The following is a 22,995-nucleotide window of genomic DNA, read 5'->3' as shown; positions in this document are numbered from 1 at the left end:
ACTCACAAGTTTGCACTTAGACATTTGTAGTTACACCTTTGCATGTCCCCCTTTGCACTGCGACAATATTTCATGCATTCTCCCCCCTTTTTTTTCCCCCCCATCCCGTCCCTTCCAGTGCCATAAACGAGTTGCAGCACGAAGGTAATGTGCCCAGCGTGATGTCCCCCGGATAGCAAATCATTCATGTCGTTTGAATGTCCAACGCCACTGTTCATTTTTTCCGTTACGTCTTTTACCCCATTTGTGACCCATATTTAAAAACCGCTTTTTATATCGCTCCCCTCCAACATGCAGGCATAGAATACGTACTGAAGTATGTGATGGAAATTTTATTCACTGGTGTATAGAATACGCTTTATAGGAATGGTCCTTCACCCCCCCCAAAAAAAAAAAAAAAAAAAAAAAATTGGTGTATGTACAAGGAAGATGGCGGCTCCCCCCCCCACCAGTGGCTTACCCAAATGTATACATTTGTACATGCTCAGGTGAGTGGTGCTCTGAGATGACTCTAATGATTTCGCCGAGTTATGACGCCATGGGGAGGGGGTCACGTCACATTGTGCTGCCTCTCATTATGTATGTTTCGTCGCTGTCCATTTTTTTTTTTTTTTTTTTTCAATTGACAAAGTCTTACTAGCTATAGCAGCTATCTCATTCACTCCACACAACTGCACAACAAAAGAACACTTAACACAGATCATCGGATGTTCCTTCTTCCCCTGGTGGAACAAATCATATTATATACCCCCAGGGTAGTAATATCTACATTTTTACACAGAAAATTATGACCATACATATGAAAAAAAAAAAAAAAAAACGGAACATACCACTGCTCAATGTACGCATACATGTATAAGTATACGTGCAGACAGACAAACAAACGTTCTTCTTCCTTTCTTCCCCTTTTTTAAACCCTAAACGGTAGACTTAATTTTATATATATTGAATGTTCTTCTGCAAAGTGAATCCTAATTGTTATATGTGGTGAGAAGGGGTATTCTCACAGACAAACTCCACGTGCGTAGCTCTTCCGGTTTATCTGACCAGGAATCAATTGTTGTCTCAATTGGACTTTTCCTACTTGAGGTTCTTTTTAAGGTGAGGCTCCTTTTTTAGGTATCCCCACCTCCACTGTAGAAGCTGCACCACGTAGAAACCGCGGCTCCGGGGAGGGATAGCGGGGAACGCAACTGCAATCGCAATCGCAACCGCGCCGCCCCGCTGAAATTTCAAAAATGGACATCGAGAACGCCAAGAAGCACCTGAGCGACCTGCAGAAGGAGAGGAGGAAGAAGAAGATTTCGCTGCCGCGTGTTTTGAAGGGGAAAGTAGTCATAAGAGAGCAGCCGCGGGAAAATGCCCTTAGGGGAGAGCACCCATGGGAAGACGTGCTGGAGAAGCACTTCCCCCATTTATTTAAGAAGCCCGTGATTCACTTATGCGCAGAGGATGCAGTGGCTGAGGCGCTGCATAACGGCGTTGATAAGAAAAAGTCCTTCGACGAGACAGACTCGACCAAACTGGCAGACGACACATGCGCAGGGGGGAACTGCTGCACAGAGCATTCCACACTCCAGGAGCTGCTCGACATGAGCACACAGGATGGTGATACGATAAACATGGGCGTATTGTTCACCGGTTTGCCGGCACCAGGAGGACACAACATCGTATGTGGGATGCTAGACAGTCTCAAGAAGAAGAATAAAAAAAACACCCTATATGGTTTCATCAACGGTTTTGAAGGCGTGAAAAACTACTCCTTCATGGAGCTCAAAAATGAATACATTAGTATGTTTAGAAACAGTGGAGGGTTGGACATGCTGAAGAGTAGCTCGTTTCATTTTTTAAGTGAGAGTGGAAAGAGGAAGTGCTTTAAGATTTGCAGGCAGTTGAACTTGACCGGGCTGATTATCGTAGGGGGGGTAGACAGCCAGAAACAAATCACCGAGTTAGCGGAGTACTTTGAACATGTGCACTTCTTAGCGAGGGCAGCTGAGCGTGAGAGTGAAGAACAGGGGGACGACCCTACATACCAAATTGTGAGTGACCTAAGCGACGCAGAAATAAAGGCCAAGTATCCTCGACGAGGAAAGAAACGAAGCAGGAAAAAAACATGTATCGTGTGCGCACCGAAAAGTGTGCACAACGAGATAGACAGCGACTTAGTAGAATGCGCACTTGGATTTGACACGACCGTTTTTACCTACTGCCAATACATAAGCTACTTAACATCTCATGTGAGGACATACCAGACTGGGTACCATTTTGTTCGGGTCATTGGTAACTCCTCAAGTCATGTGGCCCTCGAGTGCTTCCTACAAACTAAGGCAAACGTAGTTCTAATCAGCGAAGAAATTAAAAAAAAAAAAAAAAAGCTAAAGGATGTAATCGACTTCATGGTCCACATGGTGCAGAAGAGGTACGACCTGTTCAGCAAGAGGTATGGCATTGTCATTGTGCCTGAGGGGCTATTGGGTAAAATTGGAGAATTTAAAAAAATGGTTAGGAGCCTCCTCTGGGCCAAGAAGCGCGCTCTTCACAGCGTACCAAATGTGGACGATGCGGGAGCGCGGATACTTGCCCAGTTCTATGCGGACTGCGCGACCAGCGCAGGCGGTGCACACGACGCGACAAGTCCTGACGGTGCGACAAGTACAGACAGTGCGGAACTGTTCCGGTCCCTGCCCGACTTTTTCCAGAAGACTCTCCTGGAGGAGATCCAGTCGGACACGTTCAAGGTATGTCTCAACGCCGCTCGTTTTTTTTTCTGTCCTACCCAATAGGCTTATCACCAATATGGGGGTGATGTTTGTAATTTGACCCCCTATTGAGCGGAGAGAGCGCCCTCTGTTACGCTTTCATCCTCTTCTCAAGTTTGCCTCACATGACATCTCACCACTTCTCGCTTCCTCTCTCCCCCCCCACACAAAAAAATGTGTTCATGCAGTACTCCCGCCTAAAGACAGAAGAACTGCTCCTAGCCTGCGTGAAGGAAAAAATAGAACAGACCCATATGAGAGACCTCCACTTCGTCTCACACGCATACACGAATGAGGTTACCTGTTCTCTACCCTCCAATTTCGACTCTTCTTATAGTTACCTGCTAGGTATGGGGTGTGTTGAAATAGCCCACAATAACTGCAACGGGTATTTATGCTCTATTAGGAAAATAAAAAATTTGTTACTCAATGTGGAGAAGGTGCAGCTGGTGGGGGTACCCCTGTGTAGCTTGTTACGGGTGAAGGAGGGGAAGACATGGAGTTTAGTACCTGAGGAGGGACACAACCACATTTCTTCCGCAGCGCACAAGAGTGAACATGTTGGTCATGATGAAAAATTGGTGTTTGTTAAAAGAGATAAAGTCAACCTAGACAGTGCGTACTTTCTCACTTATAAAAAGCACCGCTCTGCGCTGCTCTATGGAGACATGTACCGGACCCATGGGGGGATTCAATTCGAGCGGAGCGTGGCAGACGATGGGGAGGAAAACTCGGTAGACTCCCTCATTAAGCTGAACAAGGTTTTTTCTAATACGTTTTCCACGTGGGATTCCAAGTGGGGGGAGCTGTTCAATCGGGTCAACTTTACCGTGTCTGGGTTGAGTGGCGGCTATTTGGTGGAGTCGAGCGACGCTAACGGCAACGCGAACCACCCATCGCGTGGCTGCCCCTCCGACATAGAGAAGGCCCTGAGCAGCACCCCGGTAAAGTTCAACACAAACCTCATGCGACAGAACAGCGAAATTGCCCACGTGGAGAGCCACTTCGAATCGAAGCTAAATTACACCCCATTTGAACACATACACAGGATACGAGATTTATACGTGGTTAGAACGCCACAGGGGAATGTTAAGGGGAGTGTGAAGGGGAGAAGCAGGTGCGGCGACAACATCTCCGTTCAAGAAAAGAAAAACGTGGGAGTTGCCATCCTTTCGCACCCCGTCCCAGGGGTTAATAACGTTTTAGTGGGGCTTCACGAACGATTATCCATGAGCAACATAACACTGATCGGTTTTGTTAAAGGCATAAAAGGATTACTCACTAATGAAACGTATATTCTTAAAGATAATCATATGAGTGCTTGTAAGAATTTAGGAGGAGCTTCCTTGTTGGGTGTTCAACTCAAATGGAAAAAAGACAATGGAGAAGTCATTCGTGTGAATAACCTCGTTCAGGAAAAATACATCAAGCAAATAATTAGCAATTGCGAACAGAAGAAAATAAGACACTTGGTCTTCATAGGAGATGAAAAAGTCATTACTGTTATGAATATTTTGAATGAGTATTTTATAAAAGACAAACATGATCTTATAATCATCACGGTTCCAGTCTCCTTATACAATAGCTTCTACACACATTTGATCGAATGTAGTATGGGGTACCATTCCATCATTTATACCATTAGTGATATGATTGGAAATTTGCAGAGCTCTGCTGTGAATACAAGTAACTATTATTATTTTGTTAAGGTACCCACCAACCTATCCTCATTATCCTTGCTGTCTGTTCAATTAGAAACCCATTGTAATATTTGCTTAGTGGGGGAATGTATAGAATATCAAATGCTGAGTCTGGAGGAGGTGGTGGGACATATTTGTAATATTATCGTTGAGCGAATCAACAGGAAGAAATATTACGGTACCATTTTGTTCAGCTCCAATTTGCTTCTAAACATTAGTGACTTCTCTCGGCTGATTGCAGACGTGGAGGAGAACGTGCAGGATGGCGACGAGCTGGACAGACTTATAAAGGAGGCGGACGTCCCCGACGGGTGAGCGCACCGTAGTGGCGGTTATGCAGCCATCACGTCGCCATCTCTTCGCCATCTCTTCGCCATCTCTTCGCCATCTGTTCACCATCACGTGCGCGTCACTCTAGCATCGCTTTATTATCGCCTCATTGTCGCTTCCCGCGCAGGCCGCTGAGCAGACTGACCAAGGAAAGCGCAGAGCTGCTGCGCATCTGTACCAGGTCCATGAAGGAGAAGCTACTACGCAAGGAGAACCGATACGATGATGAGGTCGACTCTAATTTTGAAAATTTTCTCATCGACCGGATCAAAAAACACATAACCCAACTAATGGAACAGGCGAAGCAAAGCAACGAACCCTATTCCTTCCATGAACACATGAAATATGTACATACAAACGTCATGGCAAGGAATGTGAAACTTTATAATGACCTAAACTACCTCCAGCATTTCAACTGTGTAATTAAAAATATAGACCGAGAAATAAATTGCTGCATCCCAACCCACTTTGATAATTCCTTGGCCTTTTCACATGGACTGCTGGCTGGCATTGCAATTGAAAATGACTTGGTCAATTACGTCACCTCCATCAGGCACCTACATTTGAATAAGAGAAACTGGAGCAGCTCCCTCTACCCCGGTTTCTACTTTGTGAATCGAGATGATGCAGGGGGCGTAGCCGGGGTAAGGGGGCGCCCTACAGAGCGAAGCGGTTCAGGGTTTAATAACATGTGTAACCAATTAAGCCTTTTATCAAGCTTCCTGGGTGGCCATATCTGAGCGCTATGCGTAGAAGCATGCTCAACATTGGTTCATCTTTTCGTGCTTCCTCTTCGCCCCCCTCCTTCAGTACCCCTACGCCGCGCCCGTGCCCGTGTCGGTGAAGTCGAGTCAAATGGCTACCATCAAGCATAATGCGGAAACGGTACGGGGAAATTGCGCCTGCAAGGCATATATAATTGAAGGCGCGCCGCTCCCTTGGCATAGAAATAACCTCCTAACGACACAACACCATTTCACCCCTACACACGTGTCGCAAATTCATTCCCCCCCCCTCCCATTTGCAGTGGGCATACAACGACTGCTACATCTTCGTCGGGCCGTACCAACATGAAGTGAACACAGACAGCCCCGGATGTTCCTCACACATTTTTTAATGCAGGGGTGAACACACGCGACACATATATGCACTCCGGGAGAAATGCAAAAAAGGTGACCTACACAGAAAGGCTACCACTTCTTTTTTTTTATTTATTCCCTTTCCGATTAATACAAATGGGGGTCACGCTCGCCGAGGTGAATATGTCACCCCCCATAAGCCAATTCCATCCATTGAGAGATACATAAAAGTTGAATAATTATTTAAAAATCACATGGAAAAAATGGAGCCAGCGGTGAAAAAAAAAATAAAAAAAAAAAAAAATGCTCAAGTGATGTACAAATTACACACAAAAGTGGGCAATCATCCGAATGCGCTGTATTGTGTACATCATTTTCAGAGCTGCAAATATGGGGGGATTTTTTTTTTTTCACGTCTTCTTGGGGGAAGGTAAATTAATACCCAAGGCGCGGTTCAACTTTTGAATTATAACATTATTGGGGATAGCCTTTCCATTCTCATACTCTTTTATAACAGATTCACTTTCGTTGACTAGCCTAGCTAGCTGAGCTTGTGTTAGCTTTTTATTAATTCTTGCTTGTTGCAAGGCTCTGGAAAAGACGGGAGTGACTCTATCGATTCTGAAATTTTCCGTTTCCTGTTCTATCTTGGCTTTGTTTTCTATTATTAAATTTCCCTTGCAGGATTTATTTTTTCCTCCGAGGAATTTTTTCTCCACCTCCACATCAATGCCTAGCTTTCTCGCCTCGCCTATGTTTTTAGGCTTCGGCTTCTTCTCCGTTTTGTGCCAGATGACGGGCTTCAGGTCTTGGTGGTCCATTGGGCGCAGTGCAGAGAGTTACGTTTAGTGGAATGACGCGGTGGGAGGTAACAATCGGAGAAGTCACTCCGTGGCAGATGCGTCCTTTTTGTTTTTTCTTAGGAGAGTATCCCTCCGCGGGGCACCTTTTTTCTCCTGTTTGCAAATGCTGTGTACTTTCGTATGCGACGGGCGACGCGTTGGTCCGGGTTAGTTATATACCCGCGAGAAAGCAGCCTTTTTTGTATAATGGTACGTATACCGCTCAAGGGACAGAAACAACCCCGGACGACTGCGCAGGGGGGGAAAAACTCTATACTACTGAAACAATCCTAGGGACTTATATTTTCTCTCTGGTTGCAGTGCACGTAGATGTACGTCCCTGCCAGAATCAACTTCTTTTCAGTTGCGTTTTGAGCGTGGTTTGGTTTTGCTTCGATTCACGTGGGTGGCTTTGAAATCCACTCGCCGTTATTTGCATTCCAATTTGAAGTGTTGTCAATTGGGTAAGAAAAAAAAAAAAAAAAAAAATGCTTATCATCTATAATTCGGCGGATTCCCTATTTAGGTTTATTCGTAAAAAAAAAATTTTGAGAATAGCGTTGGTCGCCTTCACGTTGGCCTTGTGCTATTTTTTTTTTTTTTTTTTTTTTTTTTTTTTTGCATACATTTTGGTGCGTATGTGAGTGGATTTTTCCATCACCCTGTTATTAAAAAGCATGGGCACTTTTCCGCCATATCCTTGCCATGTTCCGTTTCATTTTTTCTTCAACACAACGTGAGGAGGCAGTGATATATCGAGTAGTCCCGCGTGGTTACACAATTTGCAATATACCCTACCGAATGAGAAACTGTTTTTGTAAGGCGTAACCTTTGTTTTTTTTTTTTTTTTTTCCCGCCACGTGGCACTGTATACCTCCTCGTACGTACGTTGCTACACTGGGGAATTTTATTCGGCATTTCTTTTTTTTTTTTTTTTTTTTTTTTTTTTTTTCCTTCCCTACGGTGAGGAAAATATACAAAATTGGAAACTGTGTATTTGTGTGAGGTTTATTCGATACGTCATCCTCGAGTGGATATGAGGGGCATTCGTTCGGCGCACATCAGCATTTCCAATTTTGTGAAATCGCATTAAAGGCCCCATATGCAGTGACCCCACGTCAACCTCCGCAAGTTTAACAATTCCTCTTTCGGCAGAGTGCGCGCTTCACGTTTCGCATCACGGAATAGTGTGAGATAATCCCAAAGGCATTTTCCCTCCCCCCTCATATTGTGTGTGTATTGTTTGCCTGCTCATTGGTGGTGTGTAGATTGGCCCCCCTGACGTGAACCCTGAACCGCGGACGGCCTCATGAACTTGTTCTTTGCTCTCTTCTGCGTGTACTGTTCTGTGTGTGTATTCTTCACCTGTTACAATGGCGTGCGATTTAGAGATCATTGAGCAGAAGGAGAGGGAGCAGCCCAACGTGGTCATTCAGTTGAATTCGCTGGGGCTGGACGAGCTCATATCACTGACGTTGAAGCTGGAGGAGGTATGCTACGCGAACTGCCTACATGGGCGTGTCATTTTGCCAGCCGCTCAGTCAAATGTCCTTCACGTGTGGCAAGTGTATAACCCCAGTTTGCTCATCTTTAAACGGTTAAGCATTTCATTTATGTCAGTCACTGCTTATCCTTTTTTTACCCCTCCACAGGAATGGAAGCTAATAAAAAAGAATTACGCCATATTGGAAGGCGCAGTGGTGACGTACGACAAGTGCAAAAACTCCGTTGAGCAATTAAACCCTAGCAAGTTCGAAGCAAAAAATTTCAATGCCTTTATGAATGAGCTGGAGCGATCTGAATTGATTAAACTTTGTAATAGGGAACAGACTTCTGGCAGGAGACTTCTCAGCGAAGGTGCAGAGGCCAGTGCAAAGGACAGCCTGCAGCACCTCGACACCTTGATCGACCAGATCGACATTAACAAGAAGGATGAAGAGAAAAAGGCGCTAGATGTACACATCCCCCTCACGTCCCTAGTTTACATCCCGGGTAAGGAAGCGGTTGGCCGATTAACCTTGTTAGAAGCTGAGCAGGGTGCACAGCCGTCGCGCAGCGCGTGAAGATTGCCGCTTCGCTGCACCGCATTAATCGCCTTACCGCACTAATCGCACTACCGCTTCGCCGCCCCACCACCGCAGGCAAAATCGTGGACACGGAAAACTTCCTCATACGCATGGGGACCAACTACTACGTGCAGAGGAACGCCAAGCAGACCATCGAGTACTTCAATAATAAAATAAGCAAGCTAAATGAACAAATAAAAAAACTCAAAATTACACTTATAGAAAAAAAAAACGAAATAGACCTTTGCAAAAATTACATTCAGCTGAAGAGGCAGATGCAAATGACTGCCGCAGGAGCTGCCACTGCGGGGGCAAATGCGAATGTGCAGCAGGGCACTCCGCGCACTGCCAATCCGTAGAATGTAGAAGCGGTGCAGTGAAGGAGGAAGCCCCCCATTTTTTTTTTTCTTTTTTTTTTCTTTTTTTTTTTGTGCCGTGTACCCAATTTGGCACATATTTTCCATGTCACCTTTTTTTTTTGTTAGAAAAAAGAGAGTTGCTCGATTCTGCTCCAGTGCAACCACGTGGTTACTTCCGAACCTACATCCCTGCGTCAGCCTCATTTTAGCGAGCGCACAAGTTATACCACTGGGTGTTTGTTTTTGCAAGGTGTGCTTGTCCCCAGTTGTTGTGTTCAGTTGCCCTACCTCATTTTACAATGTCTTATTTATTTATTAATTTTTTTTAATTCACTACGCATGGTTGGAAGCACGCAGACAGGCGACCCCACCAAATGTTCAATCAAACGCGTCTCGTTAAAGGTGTAGAATACACATGGATTGATTTTTTTGTTGCTCAGCTAGGAAAAAAACTCTCCCTTTGCATAAGACACGTTCTTTATCATCCCCACGTGCTCAGTGACGATGTGCTTGAGCATTAGAGTTACGTCGCTCCGTGAAAGAAAAGCAGCGTACACACGTAAAACGCTTTCAGCAAAGTCGTGGCAGTATACGGCTATGTTGGTAAAGGCATGAATTAAGGACACCCAAAACTTTACCTCCTTGTAATTTCCCCCAGAGAAAAAAGAATGTAAAGTGACGTAATACTTTTCAATGTCACCATAAGTAATGTTCATACGTTTCGTATTCTCCGCGACGATCTGCAACACTTTTTCACTCACCAAGTGGTAGTACATGGAAGATTCATTTTGTAATAATTGTACAAATTCATCCTTCAGTAGAATCAACAGATTGGGATTGCAGCGAACTGAGTGACTAATATGTTTGAGCATCTCCTTTATGCTTTCCTTATTTAGTATGATTAGAATGTCGGGGCAAGCCAACCTGAGCAAAATGATTTTTGTTAGTTCGTGCCTCCAGGGGGGGCAGCTTCCCGTCCCATCGCCACATGCACTGCCTCTCCGATCGCCACCCGCGCCGATCATCAGGACCGTCTCGAAGTAGGCCCTGAAATATTTGTGCATGTTCTCTCGTATGTCCTCCATGCGTCGCTTGTTCTTCGTGTCTCTACAGAGTGCGCGTGTATGTATGCATGTACGTGTATATGTGCGTGCGTGTGAGTGGCGCTGAAAGTGGGCGTAGATGAAGTGGAAGGGTAAAAAGTCCACTCATGCGGAGCGCCATGCGCCCAGGGGAAACACGCCTACCCGTGTAATGTGAGCCCGCTTAAGTCCTGGATGAGCACCGCTGCGTGGGTTAAGATATTGGAAGGGGACACACACAGTGATGTGAAATGTGTGAGAAGAAACAAGGAAGAGAAAGTTAGAAATAACGGGCCGCACATTGGGGAGGACAGACGTCCGCATAAGGGAAACACCGTTTTCTATCTGTCCAAATGTACACGCAAGAACGAACCTTTTTTGTGGGTACCCCTCAAATCGCTACCCGTAGGAGAAAGTCTGCTTCCTCCTTTTGGTGAATTCAACTCTCCGGTACTTTCCTGAGCATCCGTATGTGATTAAAAAAAAATAGTCATGTGAAGGTTTAGGGTGGACGCAACACATAAAAATTCTCTAATTCTACTAAACTATACACACACAAGGGAATTCCTCCTGCTCTCCCCCTTTATTTCCCCCTGGTGACTCCACCTTATGGGTGCAACAATTTTTTTTTGTTCCCCATTGTGATACCACTTCATCCAGGTCCACTAACACGGGGGCGTAGAGAAGGAAATAAAAAACGTCTTTGTAATTATTCTCATCGATTAAGCAAGGCAAAAGGGCAATCAAGTCATGCTTGAAAATATGGTGGTGAAAAAAATAGGTCTTCAATAGGATGGAGCAAAATTTTTTAAAAAAAAATTTCCTTTGATGAAGAATGTTAATATTGCTCATGATGAAGTCAAACAAGGTTACGGCTGCAAGGTAGCTTTTAAATTCCATTACAAAATGGGTAAGGAGATAATTAGACACTTGAAAAAATTTCTCGGGTGAGGAAAAAAATAAAATAAATTTTGCCATAGGAACGATGATAGATGTGTTCATGTGAACTTCAAATTTCTTTTTAACATCCTTTATCAATTCATAACAGCTGCTGATAAAGTTATTGTCCAACAAGCATATGTGGATCAAGATGGTTATACTATGGTTCATGAAACAGGTGAAGTAATTCCTCCTCATCTCAACCGAGCTGCCTTTTTTCTCCTTTACAAAAATGTCGTAATAACAATTTATCATGCTTTTTACATATAAGAAAATGCCTCTGAGGAAGTCTACATCGTAGTGCTTTTCAATGGTAGAGCATAGGGTTGCTTCTTCCTCTGCTGCTCCGTTGCAGTGTGTGCTTCCCCTTTTAGGTGTGCTTAATTTTTTGCTTCCTTCCCCGTTGAGGCAATACCCATTGGAGCAATCCCCTTTTCGGCTCTCCTCTGCGTGCTGTTTCTTACCCAAATTTTGTTCACCCCCCCTCAGATGCTCACTCATAATGGCATCCTCATTGTTGTTAAAGTAGGCACTTAAAATGTTTCTACTGGAAGTGTAGAGAATTAGGTCATGCACGTATTTATTTTTCGTTTTTGACTTTTCCTTGCTCATTCCTTTCACCAGGAGCTTCAACCGAAGTTCGTCGTTCTCCCTTTTCCTGCAAAGTGGAACGGGCCGAATGTTACAACCTTGCATTGTAGCGTAGCTCGGGGGTAGCGCAATTCATTTTGTGGGTGTAGTCATGTACTCCGTACGCCACGGCTCCCCATTTGATCATGACATAAGGGGGGGCGTACGTATGTACATGTGCCTCTATGCACCAAATTGTTCATATGTATGTTGGATTCCCCATGATATGCAACCAACTCCACCCAGAAGAGGGACATGAACAGTCAGGGTTCTCCCCTCCTTGCAGTACCTCTCCCTCAGCAAAGCCACGTAGTCCTGCCTGATTAAATCATTTATCACAGAAAAGAAAAAGCAACTCATCTGTCTTTCAACATATATAGGTTCGTTTTCTTCCACTAGAAAGTGGAAATAGTGTGTTGCTTCGGTAAAGGAAATCGTGCGTGCTACTTGGCCGACCTCCTTCTTCCCTTCATGTGCATTCCCATCACTCATCAGCACACATTGGTTAAAAACATACTTCAGGCATCTCATTTTCGTTTCAAAGTCCTTCGAACTGAAGAGCAGCAAAGCTATGTACATATTTTTGTAAGCGCAGTTTGAGATTTTAAGGAGGGAGAAAAAACTGGTACTCAAATTTTTCTCAACATGTTGTGCCGCCAAAATGTAAAAAAAAAAAGGGGAGTTATTTCCCTTCCAAATGTTTGGATAGCACGAAAAAAGTTCCATGGCATCCTTTTCAATTAGCCTTATTAAATTGACCATTAGGATTTTTTCCCTATTGCTCGTGTGATTTTCGCTGTCCACATGGACAAGCAGAAGGCGCAGAATGGCCTTTTCTTTTATACTTCTCTGCTGCAAATATGGACAAAAAAAAAAAAGAACAGGGGGGAGGAGTGTTGAGGGAGAGTGTCAAAATGAGTATGTCGTTTGGGGGGGCGGGGCGTCTTGTAGGAGTGCTGCCTTGTCTATGCGTGTGTGCAAGTTGGCCCCCCAGTGTGGCTAGCTTTTTCGTTGTTCTCTTTTTTTGCCTGACCCATTCATATTTTTTTATTAACAACTAGCCGTAAAAAAAAAAACAAAACAAAACAAAAAGACCGTGAGGAACACGTACACACACCACATAGGACGCAAAACCCGCAAAGGCTCCTCAAGGAATCTTTGCAAAACTCAAGTCGTAAAGAATCGGTTTATCGATTCATTCTAAGCAAACAACGCCAAATGTCAAACGTTAAGAGCGCTTTCCGCAGCTCCATGTAAGCGGTTTATTGTCCACAGTTTGTGCGCACCACGTGGGCTAGCCCCTACATTATATATCGAACGAATGGAAGCAAATTAAAAAGACAAAAAAAGAGATGGACAAATGGCGAAGTTATTGGGCGGGTGTTCACTTTCACATTTGAAGGTAAACAAAAAAAAAAAAAGAAAAAAAGGACGAGGAAGCATGACATTGGAAGGTTTGCAAATAACGTATTAATAAAAAAAAAATGAAATAAAATAGAAATGGGAAGACCATCTAATAGCGCAGAATACTTTATACTTCCCCTTGACAGGTGTAATATTCAAACTTTTAATTAGCGTCCCATGGCACACGTGCAAATGGGGATAGACACACAAGCGTTGTACGTATGCGTATGAACCACACAGGGAAGACATTACAGCGGATTGTTCTAGTGTAATATAGCAGCGTTGTTTTCTTTTTCCTTTTTTCCCATTATAATATGCAAAAAATGGGGTGATAAAACGACAATACACACGGACATGATGGGTGTAAAAATATGGCTACACTGCAATTTTGTGTTGTGCCTTTGAATTATTCCACAGTCACGTTTACATACGCATGCACATGTTTTTTTTTTTTTTTTTTTTCCCTCCTTTTTGTAGCCCCCTTCCTAGTGCTTTCTCTTTCCCATTCCACTCTTTGTATTATTTTCAAAAATTTATTCACCTCCTCAGTCCGGTGAAGCATATATGCCAAATACAATTCCCTCATCAGCTTTATCAGACTTTCCCTCGATTCGTCCTTTTTGCAGGTTTGCAGCTCCAGCAGCTTCTTCACCTCGTGCAGTTTTTCTTGAATGTCCATGTTATTAAAAAAAAAAAAAAAAAAAAAAACAACAAAAAAGGGGAAAAACAAAAGCACAAAAAGAAAAAAAAGAAAAGACTTAAAAATGTCAAACAAAAAGGTAATGGCAAAAATGTTAAAAATTAAAGCTCTTCCTATTTCCTTGCCGGAAGTATGCAAAATGTGCTTGCCCCTATATTACCCTTATTGTACTGCGCGCGAGTGCTTTAATTCTTTTTCAGTGGATCTTGGACGGTAACTGAATGCATCTCGTCCTCTTCTTTTTTTTTAAAGAATTCCATTTTGTGCATGTTTTCATTCACATGGGTATATTATTTTTTTCTTAACGCACTACTCAACCCCCTTGGGGTGTAAAATACATATAAGCGCATTTTGAGAGGGGGCGCGTAACAAAAAAAAGGGTGTCCCTTTTTTTCTGCTTTCTCTTTTGGCCTTGCTAGTAATACATTTGGGATTCTTTTGAAAAATGTTGCGGATGCATTTCGTATTGCTCTGTTCGTTTTTTACCCCGCTAGAAAATCTTTTTTTTTTTTTTTGTTTTTTTTTCCCTTCTGACAACTGGCGGGACAGGCACATGTGCACATGCATACGTATTTATGTGTATATATATATTTTTTCTTTTTCCCCTTGGCTAGGGATACACCTTATTACACGGCTCCTCGCCCTCCTTCCGTTCAATATACAAGCAGGTCTTCTTGTCTTTGTCGTCCTTGTTCTCCTCGTCTTCCTCTTCCTCCACTGAGCACGAGTTGTTATCGTCCTTTTGGCTATCGCCATTAGCCAAACAAATCTTTTTCCTGTCAATAAACAGCTGGTCGAATTCCTTTTCATCAAACAATTGGGAAGAGAGTCTAATGCGGAAATTTTTCTTCTCAAGGAAATTTAATTCGTTCTTTGTTTTTTCGCTATCGACGAAGGCATTGTGTGCCTGGCAGCTATCATTGGACTCATTTTTGTCACTCACTATGGTGTGAAAGATGCTGTTGATGAGGTTATCCGCCTCATTGTCCTGGTTATTCTCCCCCGACGGACCGCCGCCGCTGCCGCTGTTATCGTCGTTGCCTTCCTTCTCCTTGGTCTCGTGCAAATGCCACAATTTCTTCCACTTTTCCTTTCTCTTCTTCTCCTCGTCAAGCCAGAAATCTTCAAAGTACTTAAAGTGCACGTTGTACGTTTTGTTGAAGGTGACGAACAGCTTCTCCTTGCACTTGGTGATCACTTGTCCGTAGCTCTCACACCCCTATAAACGTGGTGAATGAAAAAAATGTGCCAAGCGGTGAGTAGGCAAGTCATGCGTTCGGAGGGCGACGCGGAAACGCGGCAGCAGCAATGTCTCCACGCATGTTAGTCAACATGTGCAGTTGACACACGCTGCCAAAGGTAGGCACAACTTCTTTTTCCGTGCTGTTTTGCACAATCATATATTACCTTCAAAAAGTGCTCGAAGGATTTCTTCTTGTTTTCATTTAAAAACTCAGAGAGAATTTTCTCCACCTTACGGATGGACAAAAAATGTTTCTTGCTGGTCTTCTCCTTAATGTTCAACAGGGTGAGCTTTTTCATTTCATCAAACTCGTCCAGCTCCTTCTTGCGGTTCAGCTCTTGTATAATTTCGTCCACCGCCAGGGACAGGCAGGTGTTGAAGGTGTTCTTCTCGTTCATGGGGTTCGTCAGGTAGTAGTAAATCTGCGTCGGGGGGGAATGGCACGTCGACGAAAATGGCGGCGTCCGTTTTTATAGCGCCCGTGGCAGTGAAGGGAAACGCCTCGCGCAAACGGCGACACGCAGATCCAATCACGCATTGCTGCACGCTGGCGCGATGGCTAACCTGGGGGGGGGCTATGTACTCCTCAGACATGGGGCACACCACGTTTTCGTACTTGTCGTACACCGTGTTTTTCCTGTCCAGGTAGAAGATGACCTTGTCTCGGTTGAAGTTGTTGAAGTTCCAGAAGCTATGGGCGTTCTTTATGTCCTGCCAGTGCTCTGTGGGGAGGGGGAGGAAGTGACAAGAAGTTTTACACGGTGAGGATGAATAATGGGGGGAAGACTTGCGACGGAACAAATGTGGAGCACACACACGGTGCGCCGCTCCCGTCTAGCACACATACCCGAGTAGCCCACGGCCGCTTCACACTGAGCCAGCGTCGAGACGAAGCAAGTGGGAAGCACCACCTCGTCGTAGGACGTATTGCAGTACACCTTCTCCTTCTGGTCAATAATGCTGAACAGCAAGAACTGCTCGTCATTTTCAGAAATCATATTATTTACGTAATATCTGTAAAGGTCATCTCTGCATGATTTACGAGAACGCATCAACGCTTCCTTCTTCTTCTTGTAACAATGGATCTCCTTCTTATGCTTAACGGTTTCGAGTACACCTTCCTCCTCTTTAGTGAAGGCCGAAATGAGGAGGTAGCAAGCGATGGGTTGATCCTCAAAGTACGTTAAGTATTCTATATGGTCATTCACCACCACTGCTACATCATACTGTTGCACATTTAAAGTGTCCTTGTGCCGTGCTACGTCGAATGGTGACACAATGGATGGGTCGTTCAACATGTGCACGTAAAGCAAAATTTTGATTAACTTTTCCAACTTGTCCTCCCCAGAGTAGCAGAGAAGGATCCGCTTCTTCAACATGTGAAATTTTTTTATAATGTTCTTCAGGAGATCAAATTTTTCTGAAATGTTAAAGTCTTTGAGGAAGAAATTGCTTTCGTCGAGGAGCAGCAAGGGGTGCACGCAGGCGTCCCACTTGTGCTCGTCGCTCACGTTGTCGTAGATGAACTTTTGTATGCCGCTCATGTAGGTTATGAGGAAGCACCTCCTGTTCCTCGACACGGGGACTGGTTCGGCGGGCACTACTCCGTACGTTGCATCACCACTTCTATCACCGCTTGGACCACCCCTCACCCGGTTGATGACGCAAAAGTGAGCGACGAAGCTGCGCAGCAGGTCGCTCAACACCTTCTTGTCCTCCTCACTCTGACTCAGTTGGATCCTCGACATGACGGAGCTGTCGAAAAGGGCACTGTTCAGAAAAAAAAGGGACGACAACAGAGTCCAATTTTCATTCAACAAATTATTCAAAATAATTATCCTCCTGGAAAAGCCCAAATAACGCAAGTCATTTAAAATGCTAATTTTGTTCAGCAAATTGAAGTGAGCCATATCAAGGATGATCACATCACACGGCACGTGTAGAATTTTGGGTAAGAAATCGACACAGATGATTAGGTTCTTATTCTCCGTTTCAATTTTATTTTCCACAATACTTTCCTCATTCAGATACACGGTTACATTTTCGAAGGCCTGAAACAAACTTTTCCATTTTATAACGTTCAATACGGACGTGACGATTACGAGGTTTTCGTCGTTCTTCAAATTTCGGTTCACGATGTAGGCGGCCTTCAATTTCCTGGAGTTGTTTTTCTCGCTGTTTATGATCAGGGCGTACTTTTTATTGAATATGTACTCTACATATTCGTACGCGACGTCGAATTGGAGTTTCTGCCGCTCGTACGGATCGGTTAAGGTCGTCTCGTCTGCCCCTTCCACCGCCTGCGCGGCGTCCCCCACACGGCGAGAACAGCGCCTCTTCAAATCGTCAAAGTGCTGCGAGTAAAAGTTTATTTTTCTTCTGACGTAGGGGAATTTTTCTTCTGGTATGCCGAGGGCCCTCCGCGTGCCCTCCCGCAGTCGCTGGACCCTCGCCTGGTACGCACAGTAGTGCTCCTTATACTGGGCAAAGAGGTAGGTGAACAACTTTTCCTTTGCCTCGATGAAGTTAAGTCCACATGACTCAAACTCCTCATGCCTCTTTTCCTTATCAGGGCACTTGACATCAACGTACTTATGCTCAAAAAAACGAGACACAAATATGTTGTACCTCATTTTCATCTGTAGCTTGTACAGTTGAAGTTTCTTCTTCTCGAAATTGAAAATACGATTTACTGAGTTCAGAAGATCGTCTCCATTGTCCTGATAAATGTAATAGAAGAGGTATCGGATGTACCTGTTGCGATATACTAAATCCCTCACGTTCATAATTTCTTTGTTCAGAATTTCCACAAACTCGTAGTACTGATAGGGCAAGGTCTTCAGCAGCTGCGCCGTCTCCGTGGAGGCAGCCTCACCATTCACCACCGCGTTGTTCTGGGCCATCTGCAGGTAAGTGCTTATCTCATTGTACACATTTTCATAAAAGTAAAAGTCGAACGGCTCGATCACATACTCGTAGTAGTTTATGTCAATCGTGTTTTCTCTGTTCATGAGGAGTGGGTTCAGCTTCTCCACTGTTTTTGCGTCTGGGTGGGGTTCACCCTGCTTCTGAGTAACGGTGTCATTTTCGGGTCCATTCCCACTTGTGCTCTTTTCATTTTCTGTGGCCCCTGCGTTGCTTTGGGGATCCCCTTCCCCCGCTGCGTCCATCGCATCGTTCATCGTATCGTCCTTCGCTTCTTCCTTCACTTCTTCCTTCACTTCTTCCGCTACTTCATCCTTCGCTTCACCCTTCGCTTCGTCCTTCACTTCCGCCGTTTCATCCCCCGCGGAGGGCCCCCACTTTGCGCAGTTAAACAAATCGATGTCGCGAAACAGCAGGGCATTCCACTCGGAGAGGGAGAAGATGGACACGTACTTCAAAATGATAAAGTGCACGTAGACGAGCAAATTACACAAGTAGTTCACCTGCTTCAACGTATGGTGGAAGTAAAAGCTCTCACTGTGTACCGGGTCCACTTTCCCGGGGGAGGTGCAATACAGGTTAGACCTTTTGTTTAACAAGTTTTGAATAAACTTGGACTGACTGTGGACTTTGCTGTGAGTCGTGCGCTGTCTCTGATCGTTCTGTGTTTTATCACTTCCTTTTTTGTCACTAGTTTGTTCATCACTTGCCCCTTGGCCTATGGGCTCCTTTTCTTCTGGCTTCTCTTCCGGACCCCCCTCCGACATGCTCAACTGTGCTGCCAAGTCGCTTCTATACTCCCGCCTCTCCACAAAGTCAATGTACAGGTCGACCTGCCTGTTTAGACGACGCAGAGTGGTTGCGTCGAAGAGGTAAATTTTTTTTTTTTTTTTTCTCCTGCGCTCGATATTTTTAATATACTTAAATACATATAACAAAGTCCTGATCCGCTTGTCATTTATGTTTTTCTTTTTTACACTGGACCTGTAGAGAAGCTCCAATATGTTGTAGTAGTTTAGGAGGCTGTTGGAGTTGCGGCTTCTTTCTCTTCTTCTTCCTGCTGCTCCTGCCGCTGCCGCCGCTGGTCCTCTTCCTTCTCTGTCGTCCGCCCTGCTCATACTAACTTTACTTTCGTACTGCTTGATTCTGTCCCTTATTTGATACATCTTCTCCACATCACTGAGGTACCTCATAACGAATTGCTTTTTCACATCGGCCATTTCGTTTCCGTTTTGTGAGACGCCGCTCATGCTGCTCATGCGGTACAAAGCGCTCATGTCCCCCGCGTGAACTCCATGCTTGAGTGGAGCATTTAGCGGAAGCATGTTCGCATTGAGTGTGTGGAGAGGGTTCGAGAAATATTTGTTGGGTTGATTTATCCCGCCAGATCGATTGACCATATGCGGAGGATGGTTATACAACTTCGTCTTCTCCTTACCCTTGGAGGAAATTAATTTTTTACTAAAGCTAACACTCTTAGGACGGCCCTTTGTTTTATATTGTTCCATCGTCTGTTTTATCTTCCCGTTTAGGGTAACACTTTTGTCGTGTTTATTTAAAGCACCTCCTCGTCCTGACATTTGGTTAGCAGCTCCATTCATTGATTCGCCACTCACTGGAAGACCACTCCATTTCCCCCCATTGGACGACTTGTAACTGTTACCATCATACATGGCGTTGACTGTCGTGTCGTTTGTATTTGAAACTTCTGCAGTGAAATAGGTCGACCCACCCCCCTCAGGTTTTTTCCCTTCCTGCTCATTCACTGGGTTATCACTTATAGGGGCCTCGCCAGACAGGTCTCCATTAGCCAAGCTGCCGCTAACTACATTTGACACATTTCCTACCTGACCTTCATCTTGACTTCCCTGTTTATATACCCACTCATGCGGACCGGTGCTGCAGGTATTGTACGGCCCGTGTTGCATGGCCTGAGAAATGGGTGAAGAAATGTCCCCTCCCCCTTCAACAGGATGGTCCAAGTTTCCCCCAACGTCTCCTTCGCCATTCGCACAGAACGTGTTGCTCGGCGTTGAGCCATTTTTCAATCCGGATGACATACTAGGGAAGAAGGATTCGTTATTGTTCATGTCGTATTCTATATAATTATTATTAACGCTGTTCGGGTGGTAGGTATGGTTGTTTTGCTTTAGCGTAATGTAATTATACATGTCGCTATTCGTGCCGTTCTCCTCCGTGGTGCTATAAGCATTCCCGTGTATCTTCTTCATTTTTGTATTTTCACCTGAGTTCTGCTCCTCTTCTCCCCCCACAATACAATCACCATTTGATATGCCACAAACATCGCTCTCCATAACCCCATTCGTGTAATATGCAAACGAGTCATCCTTGTTCATTACCCCCTGGGGGATATTAAACACGTTGTTCTCGCTGGTAAATGTAACATTCTTTTTCTTCTTCACCTGAACTATATGGTCCCCTTTACCAGAAGATGTATTATTTTCACTGTACCCATTTGGCACTTGTTCGCTGCGGGTAGGTGCACTCGTTCCATTACTAAGAGAGTGATGATAATCTTGACTTGATCCATCTGCCTCCTCAATTTTCCCACTTCTAAAGTGTATCTCGCGTGAACTCTTCATTGAACTCATGAAACCTACGTCTGCCTTTACTACCGACATGGGTTTATCTCCCCCATTAAAAGGGGACCCAGGGTGATATCCTACTTCTTCTAAGCCGCAAAACTGATCATACTGTACTTGTGCATGCACATTATCATTCATACTGTTCATGGAGCTCATGCCATGCTTAGTGACGTCAGCTCCGCTTTCACTTTCGTCGTGGCATGGGTCTATGTTTCCATTTATGTGGTGGCTCGAGCACGCTTCCATCATGGTGCCAAGTTCGCTTGAGTAGCTGTACGACATATGATTGCCGTCGCTCCCGTTGATCAGGCCATTCCCGTTGATCAAGCCATTGCCATTGATGCTGCCGCTCCTGTTAATGGAGCCATTCATATGGCCGATGCCATCCCCGTTTGGGATGCCGCCGTGATGGCCCGCCGATTCTCCATGTGGGTTTCCCTCCTTGCACTCGTTCTGATGGAAGCAGTCATCCTTCTCACCAATGATCGAGGCGCTAACTGTTGAGGGCTGATAGTCAATGGGTGCACCTGTGCCCCCCACGATGAATCCATTACCGTTACCGTTTTGTATAGAAGCATCCTTGCCCTTTTTGTAAAAAAGTCCATTTATGTATTTACTTGAACTTACAAAGTGGTTTGGGTAGGCATGGTTTCCGTCACTCTCCACGCTGCCTCTTCCGCTTTCTTCCGCCCCCTGATCCATGTCGAGTGCTCGATTGCAGATGTGAACAGAGCCACGAATGTGTGAATGGGGCAAAACGTTCGTTACGCGTCCTTGTACTGTATGTATGTATCTTCCACTGGGCAAAAGCGGGGGTTACTCCTTTTTTTTTTTTGCACTTCTTCTTAAGTTATAAAACCGTGTTGTTGTCACACGCTTCGGATGGAGGTGCGTTTTTTTTTTTTTTTAATTAATTATTTTTGCGATCCTTCTCTGTGGCTTGATGTGCGTTCTCTATTCCCGTTGGGGGAGTGTCATACTTTTTAGGGTCTGCTTCCGCACGCAAAAAGGAGGGGATTGCTCTCCCGTTGGTGGTGCTCAGTTGGCAAGCTTGCACACGATATTATAACTTACAACGGGGAATAGTCGAGCAACCAGGGCGATCACTTAATGCGGGGGCATTCAGACAAAAGTAACACAACATGTGGACCTCTTCCCCTCTACTGCAGCTACGATGGTATATATACCGATCATATATATGCGTATCTGCTCAGAGGACAACTTTTTCTCTTTGGAGGGATCTACAGAAAACAAAAAAAAAAAAAAAAAAAATCGTCGTCATGTGTACATATGTATGGGTGTCTCAAAGTAACTCCCCTTCATTGTATACTTCATCCCTTCTGCCACTCGATCTCCACAGTTGCCACAAAAATTTGCGTCTTTTAACACTTTGGCTCCCTTTTTTTTTTTTTTTTTTTTTTTCAGGAGATGTGGGGGGAATTCTTCTAAGTGATACTTGTCCCCCCTCACAAATGAAGGGAAGAAAAAAAAAAAAAAAAAAAAAAAAAAAAAGTTGCAGGAAAATCTCCCTCCCCTTCGAAAGGCAAAAAAGGATAAGTTGCGTTTTTCCTCTCCAGGGGCCAACTTGTCAATTCTTATTTCTATATACGTGCGCTTCAAATTTTTTAAAAAAGGCGAAGCTGGCGCGCACAAGGAAAGCAGAAGAGGGGGTATAGTGTTAGTATGCCAGCGCTAGCCCGGGACAAGTTGTACATACAACAGGGTGGCAAGCGCAAGGTACGAACATGAGATGAGCATGCGAACATGTAAGGAATAGTGACTGTAACATATGGCCTCGCGTATGACTGCGCCGTACACTGTTTAGCTTACTGGAGCGTACGCCACTGCATTCGTTCGCATGACGAAGGAAGCCCTGTTTTCAGCGCCATATGATGAATGCAGCAAAGGCAGAAAAGCGCAGCAAGCGCAACAAACGCAACAAGCACAACACAAACGCCAAAAATGGCAACAAATGCGCATTTACTTTACAATGCAGCTCACCCAGCGAGAGTGAGAATTATTGTAGGTAGGAAATCTGGGGCACAAAAGTACAATTGCTGCACTGTCATTGTAACATAATATACATACATATATAGCATGTATAAAAAAAAAAAATACACGTATATATTTTTTATAGTACAATTTTGAACAGAAAATGCCCTCATGGGCCCCCACCCCAAAAAAAATACGCGCAAATTAATAATATATATATATAAATGTGCTTTCTCCTAAAATTGAAAATAAAAATAAAAGGGTTAATTTGCCATGGTTAAACAATCGTTTGTGCTTAATTTTTTTTTTTCTGTTTTTTTTTTTGGTTTCCGTTTT

At 44.3% G+C, this 22,995-nt stretch overlaps 5 protein-coding genes across 5 annotated transcripts; 2 read left to right on the top strand and 3 right to left on the bottom strand.

Annotated features, from left to right (window-relative positions):
* Positions 1-1,238: 1,238 nt before the first annotated feature.
* AK88_00027 (diphosphate-fructose-6-phosphate 1-phosphotransferase) lies at positions 1,239-5,909 on the top strand (the record flags this gene model as incomplete). Its single annotated transcript, XM_012477678.1, has 5 exons — positions 1,239-2,741; positions 2,951-4,773; positions 4,920-5,436; positions 5,603-5,677; positions 5,820-5,909. The coding sequence occupies 5 exons, from the start codon at positions 1,239-1,241 to the stop codon at positions 5,907-5,909; spliced, it is 4,008 nt and encodes a 1,335-aa protein (XP_012333101.1).
* A 372-nt stretch (positions 5,910-6,281) lies between these two features.
* Positions 6,282-6,692, bottom strand: AK88_00026 (uncharacterized protein; the record flags this gene model as incomplete). The annotated part of the gene is made up of 1 exon (XM_012477677.1): positions 6,282-6,692. The coding sequence occupies one exon, from the start codon at positions 6,690-6,692 to the stop codon at positions 6,282-6,284; it is 411 nt and encodes a 136-aa protein (XP_012333100.1).
* Positions 6,693-8,086: 1,394 nt separating this feature from the next.
* On the top strand, positions 8,087-9,138 carry AK88_00025 (prefoldin, alpha subunit; the record flags this gene model as incomplete). Its single annotated transcript, XM_012477676.1, has 3 exons — positions 8,087-8,203; positions 8,366-8,705; positions 8,855-9,138. The coding sequence occupies 3 exons, from the start codon at positions 8,087-8,089 to the stop codon at positions 9,136-9,138; spliced, it is 741 nt and encodes a 246-aa protein (XP_012333099.1).
* Positions 9,139-9,578: 440 nt separating this feature from the next.
* Positions 9,579-13,872, bottom strand: AK88_00024 (uncharacterized protein; the record flags this gene model as incomplete). Its single annotated transcript, XM_012477675.1, has 6 exons — positions 9,579-10,245; positions 10,386-10,425; positions 10,594-10,678; positions 10,869-11,817; positions 12,079-12,641; positions 13,735-13,872. 6 exons carry the CDS (start codon positions 13,870-13,872, stop codon positions 9,579-9,581), a joined length of 2,442 nt encoding a protein of 813 aa, XP_012333098.1.
* Positions 13,873-14,503: 631 nt separating this feature from the next.
* On the bottom strand, positions 14,504-21,369 carry AK88_00023 (uncharacterized protein; the record flags this gene model as incomplete). Its single annotated transcript, XM_012477674.1, has 4 exons — positions 14,504-15,112; positions 15,301-15,558; positions 15,701-15,858; positions 15,984-21,369. 4 exons carry the CDS (start codon positions 21,367-21,369, stop codon positions 14,504-14,506), a joined length of 6,411 nt encoding a protein of 2,136 aa, XP_012333097.1.
* Between the last annotated feature and the right edge of the window lie 1,626 nt (positions 21,370-22,995).

The sequence above is a fragment of the Plasmodium fragile genome (genome assembly GCF_000956335.1).
Source record: "Plasmodium fragile strain nilgiri unplaced genomic scaffold supercont1.1, whole genome shotgun sequence".
NCBI classification, from domain to species: Eukaryota; Apicomplexa; class Aconoidasida; order Haemosporida; family Plasmodiidae; genus Plasmodium; species Plasmodium fragile.
Note: the sequence above shows the minus strand (reverse complement) of the source record. Positions and strands in the feature narration are given on the sequence as shown.